Source organism: Camelus dromedarius, chromosome 28 (genome assembly GCF_036321535.1).
Source record: "Camelus dromedarius isolate mCamDro1 chromosome 28, mCamDro1.pat, whole genome shotgun sequence".
NCBI classification, from domain to species: Eukaryota; Metazoa; Chordata; class Mammalia; order Artiodactyla; family Camelidae; genus Camelus; species Camelus dromedarius.
The window spans coordinates 13,935,078-13,952,302 of NC_087463.1; the positions used below are offsets into that span (position 1 = coordinate 13,935,078).

The 17,225-nt window shown below is 40.0% G+C and overlaps 1 protein-coding gene across 5 annotated transcripts in view; it reads left to right on the forward strand.

Annotated features, from left to right (window-relative positions):
- The window catches only part of WDR7 (WD repeat domain 7), a 277,127-nt gene that overhangs the window by 173,474 nt on the left and 86,428 nt on the right, over nt 1-17,225 (forward strand). For all 5 annotated transcript variants that reach the window (XM_031441852.2, XM_010997206.3, XM_031441850.2 and 2 more), the window contains one exon: nt 10,537-10,723. In XM_031441852.2, coding sequence (XP_031297712.1) covers nt 10,537-10,723 — 187 coding nt within the window. The remainder of the gene's footprint in view (nt 1-10,536; nt 10,724-17,225) is intronic.

Below are 17,225 nucleotides of genomic sequence, written 5' to 3' on the forward strand. Positions count from 1 at the left end.
TTTTTGAAGCCAATATGAAGATTATGCAAATTCAGATTGTACTCGCCAGTATGGTCTTGTGCTTTATTTCAGGAATGATCCGCTAATCTAGAAAATGGGAGTTTTATTCATATATGCTGTACCTCCTGCTATTTCTGATTTTTCTGTAAGCATCTTGTTTTTTTTTTCAAGTAGTCTTTGAAAATGCTAGTTTTGATTGTCCTAAAGCCAAATCAGTAAAATTAATAAGTTTAAAAAAAATGTATAGAGGAAGCTGCTTTGAAGGATAATGTGTAATTACTCATGTCAACATGTTTTTCAGGAGTATAATAGCACCAGTATGTTTCTTTTCTGTTTAAATGAATATAAATTATTATCTATGATCTTTAGGTGTGATTCTGGTTGCTTCATGGCTCAGATAGTTCAGGAATTCATTGTTTTGCAGTATATTACGCTTTAGCTTGAAAGGATCGTTCATAGCATCCTTATTTGTAGCAGAGAGATTTTGTGACTGGAATGACTTCTCCTTTATTACATTGTATGTTACTTGATATATTTCTGTGTATCCTTTCATTGAAAAATATGTGTCACCCCAAGTTTCTTTGGAAATGTATTTGTTGTCCTCTCTCTTTGTTTGACATTAACATCTATTCCCAGAAGAGCTCCGTTTCGGGTTTTCATGGAGCTTTGTTGACGGCTCTCTTGTAAACCCACCAGCACCCTTTCATCCCAGGATTCTGAATGCCGGCTTAGCTGCTCCGGCAAGGCTGCTATTTACTGGCGAGTTCCCATTAACACAGCCACTACTCCTGGGTTAGATAATGGACTCAAAGGTTAAGAGCAGAGGATCTCAACAGCTCCAATCAGCAGGGCTTTTCCAGGGCTAATTACCTCTTTGCTGCGCTGACTCTAATGTGACATGTTTATTGCCTTAACTAACAACTCATTAGCTTAGTTGATGTTTTTGTCAATATTAATTCGTTCATTTAAGCCAAGTCAAAGCTTAAACAAAGATGTCCAGACTGAGAAACGGGCAGCAGAGTGACTTTTGTTTGCTCATCTTTTTTTTTTCTCCCTTACTCAACTTCAATAAAATAAATGTGTAGAAGGGAAACATTTAGAGTGCCTGTATTGAGAATGTTGGTATTTATCCATTTGCTTGCGTGTAGAACAATTCTGACTTTACGTCTTCTGTGGTTACTCTAGTCTCCATGTCACAGCTTACTTAATATTTGGTGTCTATAAGGGCATCTCATTCTACTCTTTGTGTATCTGTAAAGGGTTAACGTTCAGCAGCCCCTTGATCTCTTGAATGTTTCACTGTGATTATTAGAAAAGAGATCAAGTCATTTTTCATATGATTTTAATCTCCACTCGACTAACCAATAAAATTACTTTGAGATTTATGTTGTAATGATGGCTAACTTACTTAATTAGCCTGTGTGAATTATTTCAAAAGAGGAGGAAATCATGAAGTTATCATGAAACATTTCAGTTTTTTGGCTATACTTTTGGTTAGCATTAATAGTATTTCTCAGAGAATGTCATTGTTTTCATTTTATGTGTTTTTTAAAAAATGATTAAATTCTACAAGCCCTGTAGTAGTGCAAATGGGTAAGATAACTGAGCATGAGACTTTGATCGAGCAGGAAGTCGGTTACTTTGGAGAGGCATGCCAGCACCTTCAGAAGCCTGTAATACACTTGGCAAGTCCCTATCACAGGATGCTTCGTGGTGCGCAGCTGACCAGAGAGGGTTAAGATACACTCCTGGTCAGACGTGAGCGGAGCTGCAGCGCTGGGGAGTTTCCTCTTTGGAAAGGCCCATCTCTGCCTTGAAGGCCGGAGGCTCCCTCTGATTGGCTGGCTCCTGGAGGTGACCAGGCCTCAAGAAGGCAGATGCAAGCTATGCAAAGAGCATGGGGAGAAATCTGTGTTGCGTAAGCCAGAGAAACTCCAGTTTCCTGCGTCATTCTGTACCTATAGAGCGTTACACGGACACCAAATTCTTACCGTTAGTCATGAGAAATCACTGTCCCAGGAAATTAAGACACTTTAATCTGGGTAACTTTACAATCTATACTAAATACTCTGACTCTGTTTACCTTCCCTGCTTTCTTAGCTACGATTCCTTCCGGAATCTGCTTCAATCAGGTTTTTCTGCCTTTGATTCTCCTGAAACCTTTTCGGTAAGGTAACCAGTGACTTACACGTGGTCACACCCAACAAGCAACTCTCAGGCCTTGTCTCTATCTCCTGATATGTTGAGACTTTCTTCACTTCGCATCTGTGACACTCTCCTCTCCTGTTTCTCTTTCCTCTTTAGCCGCTGGCATCCAGTCTTCATCGTGCTCCTCTTCCCAGCCTGTGAAAGTTCTCCTCTTCCTACACTCATTCCCTGGGTAGCACACCCAGTCCTGTGGCTTCGGTGCTGTCTGTACACGGGTGATTTCCAAATTTTTAATTCTATCCCTGGTTTCTACACCAGTCTCGACTCATACATCCAAAGGCTTATTTGAAACCTACCTTCAGATACTGAGTGGGTATCTCAACCTTGAAATGGCCAACCCTGAAATTTGGATGATTGCTCTCATTTCAAAAACAAACAAAAACCTCCTCTCTCCTGTTCTGACTCATTTCAGTAAATGTCTCCACTCTTCACCAAGTTGTTCGTGCCCAGATTCTTGGAATCAGTTTTATTTCTTCTCTTTCTGTCTTGTGTCCACATCCAATCCTCAAGTGAATTCTGTCTGCTCGATCTTTAAAGAAACTTTCTTGTAATCCACAATTCACACAGCTCTCACTACTCCATCATTACTGCTTTAGTCCAAGCCATCATTATCTCTTGCCAGAACCATCATTAGAACCTCCCAGATAGCCTCCCTCAATGTCACTCCCCCCACCTCAAACCCATGATCTACTCTGTGCACAGCACCCAGCCACTTTCTAGTTGACAGCAGATCATCACTCTACTCCACGCAACTTCCACGAGTTTCTTGTGACACTTAGAATCACACCCCGTGTTGAAAAGGCCCCGCGTGGTCCAGCCCACAGCTGCCTCTCTGACCTCGTGTGCCCCCACCCTCCCCCCGTTCACTGCCATCCAGCCACACTGGACCTTGTGCCATCCCTGAGATGTCCCAGGCTGGCTCCTGCCTCTGAGCCTTTTGTGCAGGTCCTCAGCCTAGACTGCTTCTCCCACAGGTGCCCGCATGCCTCTCTTTCCCTGCTCTCAGGTCTTTGCTCAGCAGTCACCTTTTGCAGAGCCCTTCCCTCTCTGTCACTTACTACTCGACACGTCTGTTTGTTCATTTGGCTGTTATATCCCAATTGGAATGTGAGCTTTGTGAGAGCACAGACTTGGTTGACCTGCGCCTGGAACAGAGCTTGGTCCGCAGCAGGCACCAGGAGATACTGAGTGAATGAAAGCATCACTCCGCTGTTGAATGCTGAGCTAGAACTTAAGCCTGGTGTTCTCTTGCTTCACACCCTACACCCTCCCAGCCCCCCACCATTCATGCCATTCAACAATTATACACCTTTTGGGAGCAGGACATAGAAGTATTTGGATCATTTAATTACAGATCGCAGAGATCCACGGCTTTGTTGTTTACTTCTTTGACATCATGAACATCTACTTCTATTACTTTACTTCTTTATTTCTGACTCTAAGATTGTCAATCAGCACTTTTTACCTTCCGTAGGCAGAGAAGGACAGTGGGCAATGAGAAATCTCCTTTTGTTTATGAGAAGGTGAGACTTACTTTAGTCTGCCATCCAAAACACATGAAATACCAAAAACAAAATGAGATTAAATTTTACTGTATGATACAACTTAGTTAATTTAAAACTCAATAGAACCGAAAAAAATATACTTTCAGTCAAGAAACATTGGATTTATACTCTTCTGATTATAGGGCAAGAAACAGCTAATTTCTTTGAATTAGGACATTTTTGACCAAGCTGGTAGTAGATTAATGAGTTTTAAAATACCTTTGTTAAACTAACTTCCTAATTTGAGTTATTTTATGCTCGTTATTAAATGGAATGATGACAGTTTTTGTGCAATACAGGATGTAAAAAGTTTAAAAACAGTTTTCATAACTGCATTAATACAAAAGCATCTCATTATAGAAGTGTTTATTAATTATTCCTTAACCATAATAATGCACACTGCACTGGAATTATTTTTGACCAAATTAAGTACCTGTATAAAGCAAAGGAGTAGAATTCTCGATGGCACTCTGCATCCTTCTTCTTTGATGGACATTAGCAAGTGGGAGAAGGCTTCATTCACTCGGTTACACTTTGAAATAAGTGGCCAATCATTATTAATTCATTTTGCACTCATTGTAATGACATAAATCATCATAAATTCGTTTGGTTTAAAGTGCATAAAATATGTTCTCCCACAGGAATTTCCTTGTAATTGGGCTATTAATTAGTATATTTTTTTAATGTGACCTTTTTTTCCCTTCTCTACTCTTCAGAGCCAAGGGTGTTTAGTGGCCATTTCTTTATTCATGATTTTCTTTTAAGTATGAGGAACAAGTTTGTCTTAACTAGGCCTGCTGACTGGCCTAGGAGGTTCCAAAGCCCAAGAAAATGGTTTCATATATTGCCGAGCAGCAGGACAATGGTAATAATTGTCAATGACCTCTAAGGGCTCTTGGGAAAATTCTATGACATGCTTTGGTTTTATAATAATTCCAGTAAGAACATTTCATTCTCTCTTGATAAATGTGGTTTAACTCTGGCTTCTGTTTTAATTTCTAATTCTTAAAACTTCTCATGATAGCCACTGGTTTTCCGTAAGCATCGGCTGCCAGGAAACCCAAATTCCCTTGCCTCCAGCGCGCAGACACTGCATTGAGGTCGCCTTTCCCCTGCATTTGTGCTGTCTTTCCACATTTCCCCCTTCAGCCTCTTCAGTGATCCAGTGCCTTCTTCATTCAGGGTGCTCTGGTTGCCAGAGGACTTGTAACAGATGGTTCTAGAAGTTGCCTCTCACAGGATCCCTGTCAGGGCTTCATGCTTCAGGAGAAGCATGTGAGGGAAGATTTAGCCTCCCCCCACCAAAAAAAAAAGGAAGTAAAAATTACAAATGGAAAGCTGGAAAAAATATCATTGATTTCACAACTTTTAAAATGATCTTTTTTTATTTAGTGCCATTTCAGCACAAATAGAAACAGGGTAAAAATATATGTATATACTGTATGATTCACATTCGTGTCATGAACACGTCTCGTTAGTTGGATCTGTGGTTGTATGAAAATAAGGATTTGAGTTAGTGTTCAAAGTGTTCTGTTAGTGCATGTAACTGGCAGTTTAACTGTGTGTGTGTATGTGTGTTTTAAGTGAATAAAATAAGTCCTGTTCATTGTGCTGCAGAGAACTCAAGGTACTGTCAGGTTTAGTCTCCACCCCTGCCTTAGAAATGCAAAGGGGGAAAAATAGTGGAGTAGCAACATGAAAGTGTTATTTATTATCAAATGGTGCTGAAAATTATACCTGATGCTTATAGAAATATGTAACTATAGTTCTTTATAATTAATGAAGTGTTTTCATATAATAGGCATTCATTAAATGTAGAGTACATTAATAAAGTGAGTCTACATTTTGTGATAAGGATACAAAAATGATCCAGAAAACAAATTCATTATCTCCTAAGTAATAGCATTAGGGCGTGTGTGTGTGTGTGTGTGTTATGGCTTGTATGCTGATCTTTTAAAAGAGCTGGTCATCATAAGCAGCCAGATAGAACAAAAAAAATTTTAATTGGCTTTTTTCCTTGGTTAGTTCGTGATGGGACGAGAGTCATCTTGCCAAAGCAACAAGTTAGCATAGTGTAATCCGGTAACCACAGTTTACATAGGCTCTGTTTTGCCATCTCTGTGTCAATCCTTTTCACACTTTTAGCGTTTTGCTGTTACAGCAAAGTGTAAATATTTTCTTGCAGCGTTGCCCTACTGTAGCACTTTTAAAAAACTGGTGAGATTAAGGTGGAACATTTAAAAAAAAAAAAGCTTGAGAAAAAAGCTTGTGCTAAAACAGCACTAAAATATGAGCTATTGTTATTAGTCTTGACTGCATGACAACAGAATTCGTTTTTCAGCAGCCAGAGGGTCTAAGTTAATTGTGATTTATCCAATGCTGGATTTTAGTGCTTTCTGCTTTTTAAGGGGCTTTGTTTTGATTTGATTTGTTTCCAGTGCTCTAAGCCTGTCTGCATTTTGCTAGTTCATATGCACATTGGGTTAGACACATGAGTTGGGGGAGGGGTGCTGCCTGCTAAATTCCCACTATAAGGCTGTCACAGTGTCTACTGACCCATCTTACAGGTGAAAAAGACTAAGAATCTGATAACCAGGCCTTGAATATGGTCACAGATTGACTTGAATAATTGCTGACTTCTATCCTGTAACGAGTTGAGTTAGGAGCCTCTTGGCATTCTCAGTAACAAGCCAGTGACCAGTAATAGGACTTGTTGTTGAGTCTTGCATTGTGTAGTGCAGAAGTACCCTCGTAGTTCCTCAGAACAGTAAATTTATTAGCTGCCAAAGCTGTTTCCCAACTTGCCGGCATCATAGGCCAGTAAAATTTCCAAAAATAAAATTTGCAAGTATTTGCAATGCTTTAATTGTTTTATTTTGCTGAGTGCAAATACTAAAAAATACCGTATCTATAACATTCTATTAAAAACCTTTTGTTCATCAAAAAATAGTAAGAATATAATCTTAGAATAAGCACTCCTTTCAATTGAATAAATTTAGCTTTATGAAAAAAACTTATGATATTCTTTATATTTTTATCATTTCACCATAGAGCCATGGAAACTTTGCCATAGACCAGTGTAGGTTTGTAGCTGACTCTTGGAAATTTCTGATCTGTGCATAATTTTATTGACTTTTGGGCAGATACAGTGTAATTTTCAGTGTTTGCCAAAGCAACAATTATGTACTAAGTAGTTACTGAATGTAAAGCACTGTGCTAAGCCTCATGCCAAAAAGAAAAAGTTTTTTTTTTTTTAAATTTCACATGGCCCAGGAGACTTACTCATTTAGCAGATGTGTGAAAAGGTAATAAAGTAAAAATAAATAAGTGAAATTAGCTTTAGAGAATAGAATAAATGCCCAAAGATGCTATATTGTTGGTTGTTAAATGTATGGATAGGAATTGATATATACTAAAAAGAAGAATTTCATTCTAAGGGAAGATGCTGCAGAAATTGCCAGCTACCAACCACGTACCCCTTCCCTCTTACACGTGAACAAAACCTCATTATTGTTGAAGATGGCATTGTGGCCAGCTAGCAAACTGCATTTCCCATCCTTCCTTAAAACTAGGGAAATTATTGTATAATTTTGACCAGTGAGATAGAACCAGACTTTAAAAGGGGACTTGACTTAACTGGCACATGTCCTTTTGCCCTTCAGCCTTCTACCTTTTTCTGCCTGAAGGTGAATGCAGTGCTGTATATGCAGTTAACCATTTTGTGTCCACAATGCAACTAAAATAAAGCCAAGACCATTACAGGGGTCTTGGTAGGGCTGTATTTAGCTGCTGGACCAGTAACGGCAATCTTCTCATCGTGTGAGATAAGATAAAACGTATAAATTATTTAATCTTCTGTTTGGGGGAGACGGGTAGAGTGTCGTGAATCAAACGTAGTTGTAAAGATGTAAGTTGTGTTCAGAGATGTGTACCGGTCACATTACCCACGGCTTGGGCCACAGAGCCCTGCAGCTAACCACTTGCCTCCCACAGGTCTCAGTGATCTCATCTCAAACAGAAATAGATCACATTTTTCTATAATTCCAAAACAGATCATCAGGGAAAAAAAGAAATCATCCGCTTACTAGTAGATTTAAAATTTGTGTGTCATATAGACCGTTTTTCTCTCGGCTTCTCTTGATGCCCCACTCATGGACTCCCCAGACTGTAAACACTGCCCTGCCAGAGCTGTCGGGATCTGTGCTGTGTGTTACCCAGAGACGCCGCAGGAGAGTTTTCCTTCTAAGATCCCCGAGTGAAGGAGAAGAAAGGAAGGGGTGGCGGTGCTCTGGGGAACCCGTGTTTCCTGTGGAGCTGGGCATCCTTCCTGTGCCGGTGGACCACACGTGCAGGGAGCAGCAGGTATGCTGCGGGCTGTTGTAGGGCCCAGGTCTTTCAGAGAAGCCTTCCTGATTTCCCCCTTTTCTGTCATTGCATTGGAAGGCAAGTGACCACATCTCCCACTTTGTCAGAAAAATGATGGAAAATCTCAGTACATTGGCCACTTATGTTTTATTTTTGCTCTCAGGATAAAATTGTCAGAGTGGTGAGGAAGGTGCCTCTGGAGTTCCCACGGCAAAGTCCGTGAGAAACCAGTAAAGTCCCTAGGATGCCAGAATGCCCTGCCGGTAATGAATACAGAAATGGTAGAGTGCAGTGAAGGAAAATGATTGAAAAGCTGTAAAACACTGTGCTTAGGACACTTGACGTCCCTTCTGCAATACTGCTTACCAGGGACCCACCTCCAGGGAGCCCTGTCTTAGATTGGGAGCCGTTGCCGTTGGTGTTTCAGGATGTCCGCAGGGAGCAGCAGTGGAGGTTTCCCTGCAGCTCTTACGACTTCCCAGAAGTCAAGAATAACAGGAGAGCGGGAGATTTCTCAGCATTTTGAAATATCATTCTGACAAACCAGCACCGGGAGCTGCATTAGAAATGTACCTACAGGAAAGGCAGCTCTGTTTTCCATTTCAGGTCCACACTGTGTGCAGAGCACTGTGCTTGGTGGTTTGGGAGATGCTAAGTCATACGAAACATAGTTCCTACCCTCAAAGAGCGAACAAACTTGCTGAGGAGGAGGGATGTGCACAGAGATGCTTATACTTAAAAATAGTGTGTGACGAGGGACGCATCTGGTGGAAAATAGGGAACAGTGGCAACTTTTTGTAAGGGGTTTATATTTTTATGATCCTCAAAGCTTGCAGCTTCAAATAGTATATTTACATGGCTATGTATGAGAGTAAATTTTTCAAATACACGGATGAATGATGAACTTCTCAAGGAGGCTTTCCATAAATGTGTACCTTTTTAGTCGACTACAGGACTTTGTTGACCCAAGGTCCAAGACCTCTTTGAAATTTTTCTGCAGAATTTGGTGGATATGTATGTGTAATCATTTCCTGAGGAAAGGACTGATGGCTTTCAACAGATTTTTTTTTCTTTAATCTTTTAAAAACATTCTATTAGAACCTTTAAGGGTTCTCTGAGAAGAAATTTAGAACCACTAATTGAGAGCGCATTCACCGATTCTTACCCCAGCTGTACAGTATCCTTCTCTTCTTGTCACCTCCGTTTCAATCCATTCTAACTTAAAAATTGATTAGAACATAAAAATAAGTAAATGCTTTTATTTGTTGAGTGCTTTCAATTTAAGTTTATATGCTGTGTTCTTAATTTTGAAAACAGACAAGTTCAGCATGCTGTTCAGAACGAGCCCTGACTGCCATTCATTGAACACGTGCCGATGGGGGCACTTGACAATATACTTTGCATGCGTTAATTCGTTTAGCACTCAGGCCCTTCCTGAGCGAGAGTTACCCCCGTTTTACAGATAAGGAAGCTGAGGCTCTTTAAGTGTCTTCCTAAGCCTGCCCCCTAAGGTGTTATAAAACTGAGTAAAACTCTGTCTTGAGTCAGAAGCCTGTTCCCCTTAACCCGTATGCTGTTCAGTAATACGACTTATAAACTCTTTCTTCCCTTCAACAAACAAAAAATCTCTTCTGAATTACAGTGTACTCTTCACAATCCCTAGTGGTTTTTTTTTTCAAATGTCAAATGCCTTTTGAAGTAGATGAGCATTTGCAGCTTAATAGCCTTTAGGCTTATGTATACAAACTGCTAGTACTAATACGTAAAGGAATACGTATTCATTAAAATCTAGATCACTTCGCCAGATTTAGAAGCCATATTTTTAAAAGTTGTGTTACAAACTTGTGTGAAGGATTTACCACATACTTGACGTCATTGTGTGCCACCGGTGCACCAGGTTGTGGAGGAACAGAGATGCTTGGGACTGTGGGGGAGACTTTTTTCAAACTACACATTCTACTTTCTCCATCCCTCATCCCTATTGATAAATGTTGCCGTGATAAGCAGTGTCGCTGATGAGAAGTATTCGACGTATGAACTTTGCTAGATGCATTTGAAGAAGAAGAAGAAATAGCACGTTATGCTATTTGAAACCATCTCCATTTTGCAGAATGCTGAGTAGGGAGAAACATTGTTTGGAAGCTTAGAATCACCAGAATGTTTTTAATTGTATATACTTATTTATATGTAATTATTATGTAATTACAACACTTTAGAATATGGTGTAGAATATTGTAGCCTACCTTCTCTTTAAAGTATATGGTTGAACAAACTAAACTTGAAACCTTTTATAAAAACCCCTTTTCAGTTAAAAAAAAAAGGTAAATCTAAAGGGTTTATGTTTTGAAAATACACTTTAAAGAAAAGTTCACAAAAGTTAAATTATTTTATTGCTCTGCCTTTTATTTTGTAATTGTAGGTAAGGCACTGACATTTCTTCTGCTGCAGCCACCAAGCCCCAAACTTCCTCCACACAGTACTGTCCGAAGAACAGCCATTGATCTGATCGGACGTGGCTTCACAGTTTGGGAGCCTTACATGGACGTGTCTGCTGTCCTGATGGGGCTTCTCGAACTCTGTGCTGATGCCGAGAAGCAGCTTGCCAAGTACGTGCTCAGGCTCAGTTCATTTGGTTTTTGTTGGTTTTGTTTTTTGGGTTGGTTTGGTTTTAGCAGAGGTGATTGATTACTCTTTACAAATTGAGTGTTTTTAATGGACAAAAATGTGGACCAATATCTCAAGAATATGAAATATTTGAAATAAATGATGAAAGGGATGTATGTTTTTGTCATTTTAACATAATTGGGATTTAGCTTTGAGCCAGTGGGTGACTTATGTGACATAATTTTAAATTTATATGTATTGTGCCTCAAGATATATCAGCTAATAATGGTATAGACATACCATATTTAAGACAAATTATATATATATATATGTATTTGCTCAAAAATGTTTTACTGATAGAATACATGACCACATAGTTTGAAGAATTATTCCTTTGCACTCATGTTAATTTTTAAATCAACTTTATTGAGTTTTCATTTGCACACAGTCGAGGATCAGCCGTAAGGAGGTTGCAGTGGTCCAGGGAAGCAGTGATGTGAGTAGTGGGCTAGGAAGATGAGCTGAGGCAGCTCCTAATAGGAGATCCGGGTGGTGATAGAGGTTAGTATTGACTTGAGAACTCAGCTTCCTGGTCCCTGGAGGAAGTCTGTTTTGTTTTGTTTTGTTTTGGTGATATCATACACATAGAACATGAAATTTACCACTGTTTCCCTCTTAAAGTAGACGATTCAGTGACATTCTGTACTTTGAAAACGTTATGCAGCCATCACCACCACGGAAACTCCATACCCATCACATGGTCACTTCCCGCTCTCCCTCCCAGCAGCCCCTGGCAGCCACCAGTCTGCTTTCTGTCTCTATGAATTTCCTATTCTGGACGTTTCATGTACGTGGAGTTATACAGTACGTGGCCTTTTGTGTCTGGCTTCTTTCACTTAGTGTACTGATGCAGCGTTTTTCAATACTTCACTTCTTCTAATAGTTGAACTCTATTCCTTTCTGTGGATGTAGCACATTTTGTCTCTGTTTATCTGTTGATGGACATTTGGGTTGTTTTGAAGAGAGCTGCTGTGAAAATTCCTGTAGAAGTATTTGTTTGAACACCTACTTTCATTTCTCTTAGGTAGATACCTAAACGTGGAATTGCTGGGTCACGTGGTAATTCTGTGTCTAACCTACTGAGGAACCACCAAACTGTTTTCCACAGCAGCTGTATCATTTTCTGTTCCTACCAGCAGTTTATTGTTGCTTTTTTAGTGTCATCATCCTAGTTGAGTGTGAATTCCTAAAGGTAGGGATTCTTGACGTGCCTCTCCTAATGTTCAGGCAAACCTTGCTTTATTACACTTTGCTTTATTGCGTTTCACAGATACTGTGTTTTTGTTTTGTTTTTTTCACAATTTAAAGGTCTGTGGCAACCCTGCATCAAGCAAGTCTATTGGCGCCATTTTTCCAACAGCATTTGCTCATTTCATGACTCTGTGTCACATCTTGGTAATTGTAGCAATATTTCAGACTTTCTTACTTTGTTATATTTTTTATGGTTGTCTGCGATCAGTGATCTCTGATGTTATTTTTTAAATTGGCTTGACATTTTTTAGCAATAAAGCATTTTTTAATTAAAATATGGACTTAAAAAATACATAATGCTATTATTGCACACCTGATAGACTACAGGATAGTGTAAACATGGTTTTTGTGTGTTTCCTGGGAAACTAAAAGATTCATGTGACTCCCTTTGTTTTAATATTCACTTTATTGTGTTGCTCTGGAACCATACCTACAGTATCTTCAAGGTCTGCCTGTAAATGTTATCACCTCTTTGATTTTTTTCAGTAACTGGCATTTCATTCTTATCATTGTTAACCTTTTAAAAAACTAGAGTTCTCTGCCCTTTCCTTCCCTGTTGCCTCTCTCACACCCCAAGTTGCTTCATGTTTAGTGTGCTTTGCCGTCGTCTGTGTGCTGGCTGCTCTATGCTCAGGAAGTGGAGACCAGAGAAGCAGCTGAAGGCTGGACTGGAGAGCTGGGCACCACCAGCCCAAAGTCCCAAGATTGAGTGGTCAGGGACAGGTATTTGTTCCAAACTAAGCAGCACCCCCCCTCCTATTCTCAACTTCACCTCTGGTCTCCCTACCTGTAAGTTCTTCAGCAAATTACTTCACCTCTCACCCCAGTTCCATGTACATCATGGGACTAATTAAACACCTACCTCATAAGGCATATGTTCAATGAGTTTATATTTGCAAAGTGCTCGGAAGAGGACCTAGCACATATTAAGAGAGTAAATGGATGGTGTTAGTATGGACGGTGCTTCCATTGTTACTGTCCCAGTGTTCTGCAGGGAAGGGATGCCCATTTCTAGAATGAACACTTGGACATAGTGGCAGCTGGGATAGTTTCTGGATACAGGAGGCCTGAAGGTTCTCAATTGACTTCAAGGATTAGGAGGAAATGTGAGCCCATGACTTGGCAGCAGCAGTAAGAGGCAGCTGGCCTCTGTGCAAAGTCCAGACGTATTTTCAAGCTTTTGCCCTCCCCTTGGCTGTAGCTGCCATGGATAGCCTCCATAATCACCCGTGTGGCTTCTGTTAGCACAGCTCTGCTGGTTACCTTGAGAAGCCTTTAGCGTTTTTGACTGTCCAGACTTTTGCTGTGACCTAATTTTATAGCCTATTTTCAAATCTGATCTAAACACAATTTCAATAGTTTGTGATCTTGTTTTGTTGCCTTGGAGAAGCGATGGGTTTTTATTTCAGGCTAGCCATTTAATATTTTGTGCTTAAATAAGTTTACACGAAGCTTATATCAGCAGACATAAAGACGTGCTGTCTTTTATCTGCATGGAGTATGTCCACAGACACAAATACTCTGAGTTTTCAGTGGCTAATTCAAATCTTGCTATTATATCCTTTTCTGTCACGAAGATTAGTATAACTCTCTTTGCACAGCTCTGAATAAATGAGTGTATCAGCCTGTAGCCTTGAGGAGTCCAATGTAATTTTCATCATGATAAATTGCATAATAAGCAAGAAAATGTTTGCTTATTAATCTAGAACAAGATTTAGATTGAAAGTGGCCTGTGGCACACTGGTACAGGCTGCAGAAGGACTGAGGTGGGGCCAGGTGGCGCAGCAGCACGTGCAGGGGTGACTGTGCACCTAACCCTCGTGGTGCCTCCTGCGCCGCCCCTTCTGTGCCTGACTCACAGCTTTGGTGTGTGCGTGGTGACAGTGCTCAGCCGCCTTGCTCCTGACTGCGATCTCAGGCTTGCTTTATGAAGAAGCTTTTATGTTAAGCTTGTACTTTTTGAAAATTTCAGTTCACGTTTACTGAGAAAGAAAAAAAGAAAAACATAAGCAACATTTCCGTCTTTATTCCTATTCTTGTGAGTTTATGAAGGATGGGCTCAGGACAGGGCAGTTCAAACTGCTGCCTGGTTCTGATAGCAGAGCTTCTTTCTCTCCCTCTCTCCCGTGTGTCCACATCCGTTGTCAGAGGTGACTCCTGAGAGGTCTCCTGAAAACCTATATGTGGCTCAAGGTTAATATTTTCCCAAATGAATAATGATTTTGTTTTCAGAAATGTGACTTAGAATTTTACATCTTCAAAATAAAACCAGCTTTTTTCCAGTGTTTTCAAATATTTTGCCAACTTTTGCACTGTGTTTATTAACTAAGCAAGCATTTATCGAATCACTCATATGTGGCAGGGACAATGTTAGGTACTGTATGTAGTTACAAAGTTGCATGAAACAAAGATCAAGGTGCTTGCAGTCTTACGGGAAAAGTAAGATCTTACAGGAAAGATATGATCTTGTAAGAAAGGACAGTAAAGATACGGACATTGAGAGCATGGCAGGTGCATCACAGCCGAGTACTTGGACAGGAGGGCACAAGGAAGAGTTTCATTTGAATCTTTCATTTGAATGATTGTGAGGAGAGGCGGGGAAGAAAAAGGACTCTTAAAACAATACAAGAGAAAGTCCGGCATGCTCCACATGTAGGGAGATGAAAGTAAACATTATTTTTAGCTCATTTCATTCATTAATTCCTTGTAGAACTTAAACCATGGGATGCTCTCCAAAAACTTGAACATAATTGCTGTCCTAGTTATCTTCAGGGAATAGAATTGGGGTCAAAGACAGGATTGATTTTACCTTTTTCTTTATTAAAAGATTCTAAAAATGATTATGAAAGATTATGAAATGGATCTGAAAAAGGTACTTTCTCTTGTCCACAGGAAAACTGTGGTCAGTGAAAAAGGTGAGGTCTCACTGACACCAAAAGCCACTCTCTCCCCACTGTGCCGTCCTGCATTTGAAATGTTACACCCACAGAATTCAAGTCCAGCAGAGTGCTAACTTTAAGACAACCTACTCAAAGGACTTAAAAGTGGTCAACGCAGAATTTTGAGTGTACTTTCAGATTTTAAACATCTACTTAATAAAATCATTTCTATCCAGACTTTTGTGCCTTCTGGAAAGTAAAGCCCGTTTACATGTCAGTAAGCCCACCGACTGCTTGGGCCAGGTACTACGTGCTCATCCTTATGTATTTAAACACCTGTCATGTGATTTGCCTGCAGTAAACATTTAATAAAGTCGTAGAATTTTAGAGACAAAAATCTTCAGCAGCATCCGATCCAATGCCCTCAATATGCTATTTAGTAAAAGTAAGCTTGAGAGATTAAACAACTTGTCTGAAGTTACACTAGTCCTGTAAGAGCTGAGACTATCGCCTGGGTTTCCCGACTCCCATTTGGCTGCTCCCATACCTCATGATTATGCCACCCGGTCTATGACGAGTCATCCACGGGTAGACCCCCAATAGTAGGAATTTTTTAAATTAATGATATTGAGCTGCTCATTTATGTTGGACTGTTTAGTAGAAAATGGAGGCTGCACTTCATTGAAATCATAGGTTGAGCCATCCCCAGCTAATTGGAAAAAAATAGAGACACATTCAGTATTATCTTTTTTATAAACTCATGATTTTTTAGATCTGCATGGGTTATGTACATATGGATAAAATGTTAGAGACAGCAGAAAGTCCTACTTAAAAAAAAATTTTTTTGGCAGGGGGGTTAGGTTTGTTTATTTATTTTTAGAGGAGGTACCTGGGATTGAACCCAGGACCTCCTGCATGCTAAGCATGTGCTCTACCATTTGCACTATACCCTCCCCCCAAAATCCTACTTTTTAAAAAAATAGAAGTACAGAGAAATCCTTGTACTCTTGTATGCGTTGTAGTCTGTGACTCTGACTCCGTTTTCCCAGTTCGTGTTGCAGACCTTTAAAGAGCAGGGCAGGGCGGGTCTCTCACCTCAGCACCCCCTGACTGACAGATGTGGATGAACACAAGAAACCCGCTGCATTTTCTGGAATACTCACAGTTGCCAAACTTTAAGAGAGAAACATAGTCACTGGAAATCACACATGCTTTTATAACATAGATAAGCCCCATATGTTAGAAAGATTCTTTTCAAACATTATATAAAATAGAGATGGAGGAAAAGAATTGACATTTTAACTCAAATCTCAATCCTATTTTTGGATTTGAGAGCCAGGAAATAGAGAAAAGAACACACAGTACAAATGCTAAAGTGCTTTAGGCTTTAATATTTAGATTATTTTTCCTATTCATGACATTTATTTTTAGTAGAAAATTATAGTCTGAGGAAACCATTTAACTACATCATGTTAGCACAGATTTTACTCATTGTAAATGTGCACAGTATATAGGAGATAGGTCTAAAAGATATGCGCTTGGAGGAATTGCCACCTTTGAGTTAGGAAATTAATGCCACCTGTGACTTACCAAATTAAGGTCCCACATGACAAAGAGGAAATGGAGATTCCTTATTACATTGAAGACAATTGTTAACACACCTGTTTTATCAGGAAGTGGGTAGGATGGAATTCCCAGATGTTATGTATGTTATATAATTAAGTATATATTTTTCAAAATAATTTTAGTCTGTGTTTTCAGTGGGGAGTGTTGTTAATGCCCTGTTACTGTTTGTCTTAGTTCACTCGGGCTACCATAACTAAGCACATAGACTGGGTGTCTTAAACAGCAGACACTTATTTTCACAGCTCTGGAGGTCAAAGTCTAAGATCAAGGTGCTAGCAGGGCAGGTTTCAGTCTGAGCTCTCTCCTCTTGGCTTGTAGGTGGCTGCCATCTTGCTCTGTCCTCACGTGAGTTCTTTGTGGGCAAAATTGAAAGAGAGAGAGTGAGCTCTCTGGTGTCTCTTAGAAGAGCACCAATCCCATCACAAGAGCCTCACCCTCCTGGCTTCTTGTAACTCTTATCTCCCAAAGGCCCCATCTCCAGATACCATCACACTGAGGCGTAGGGCCTCAACATAGGAATTTCAGGGAGACATAGGCACTCAGTCCGTAGCACTGTTGACCATGATCTGCAGGTTATTCTATGAAAGTTTAAGTGTTTTCCCCTCTGAATGTTCCCTTACAGTATTCCTCAATTTGACAGATGGGGAAGTCTGACAGTTGTAGATGATGACATTTAACTGAGGTTGTC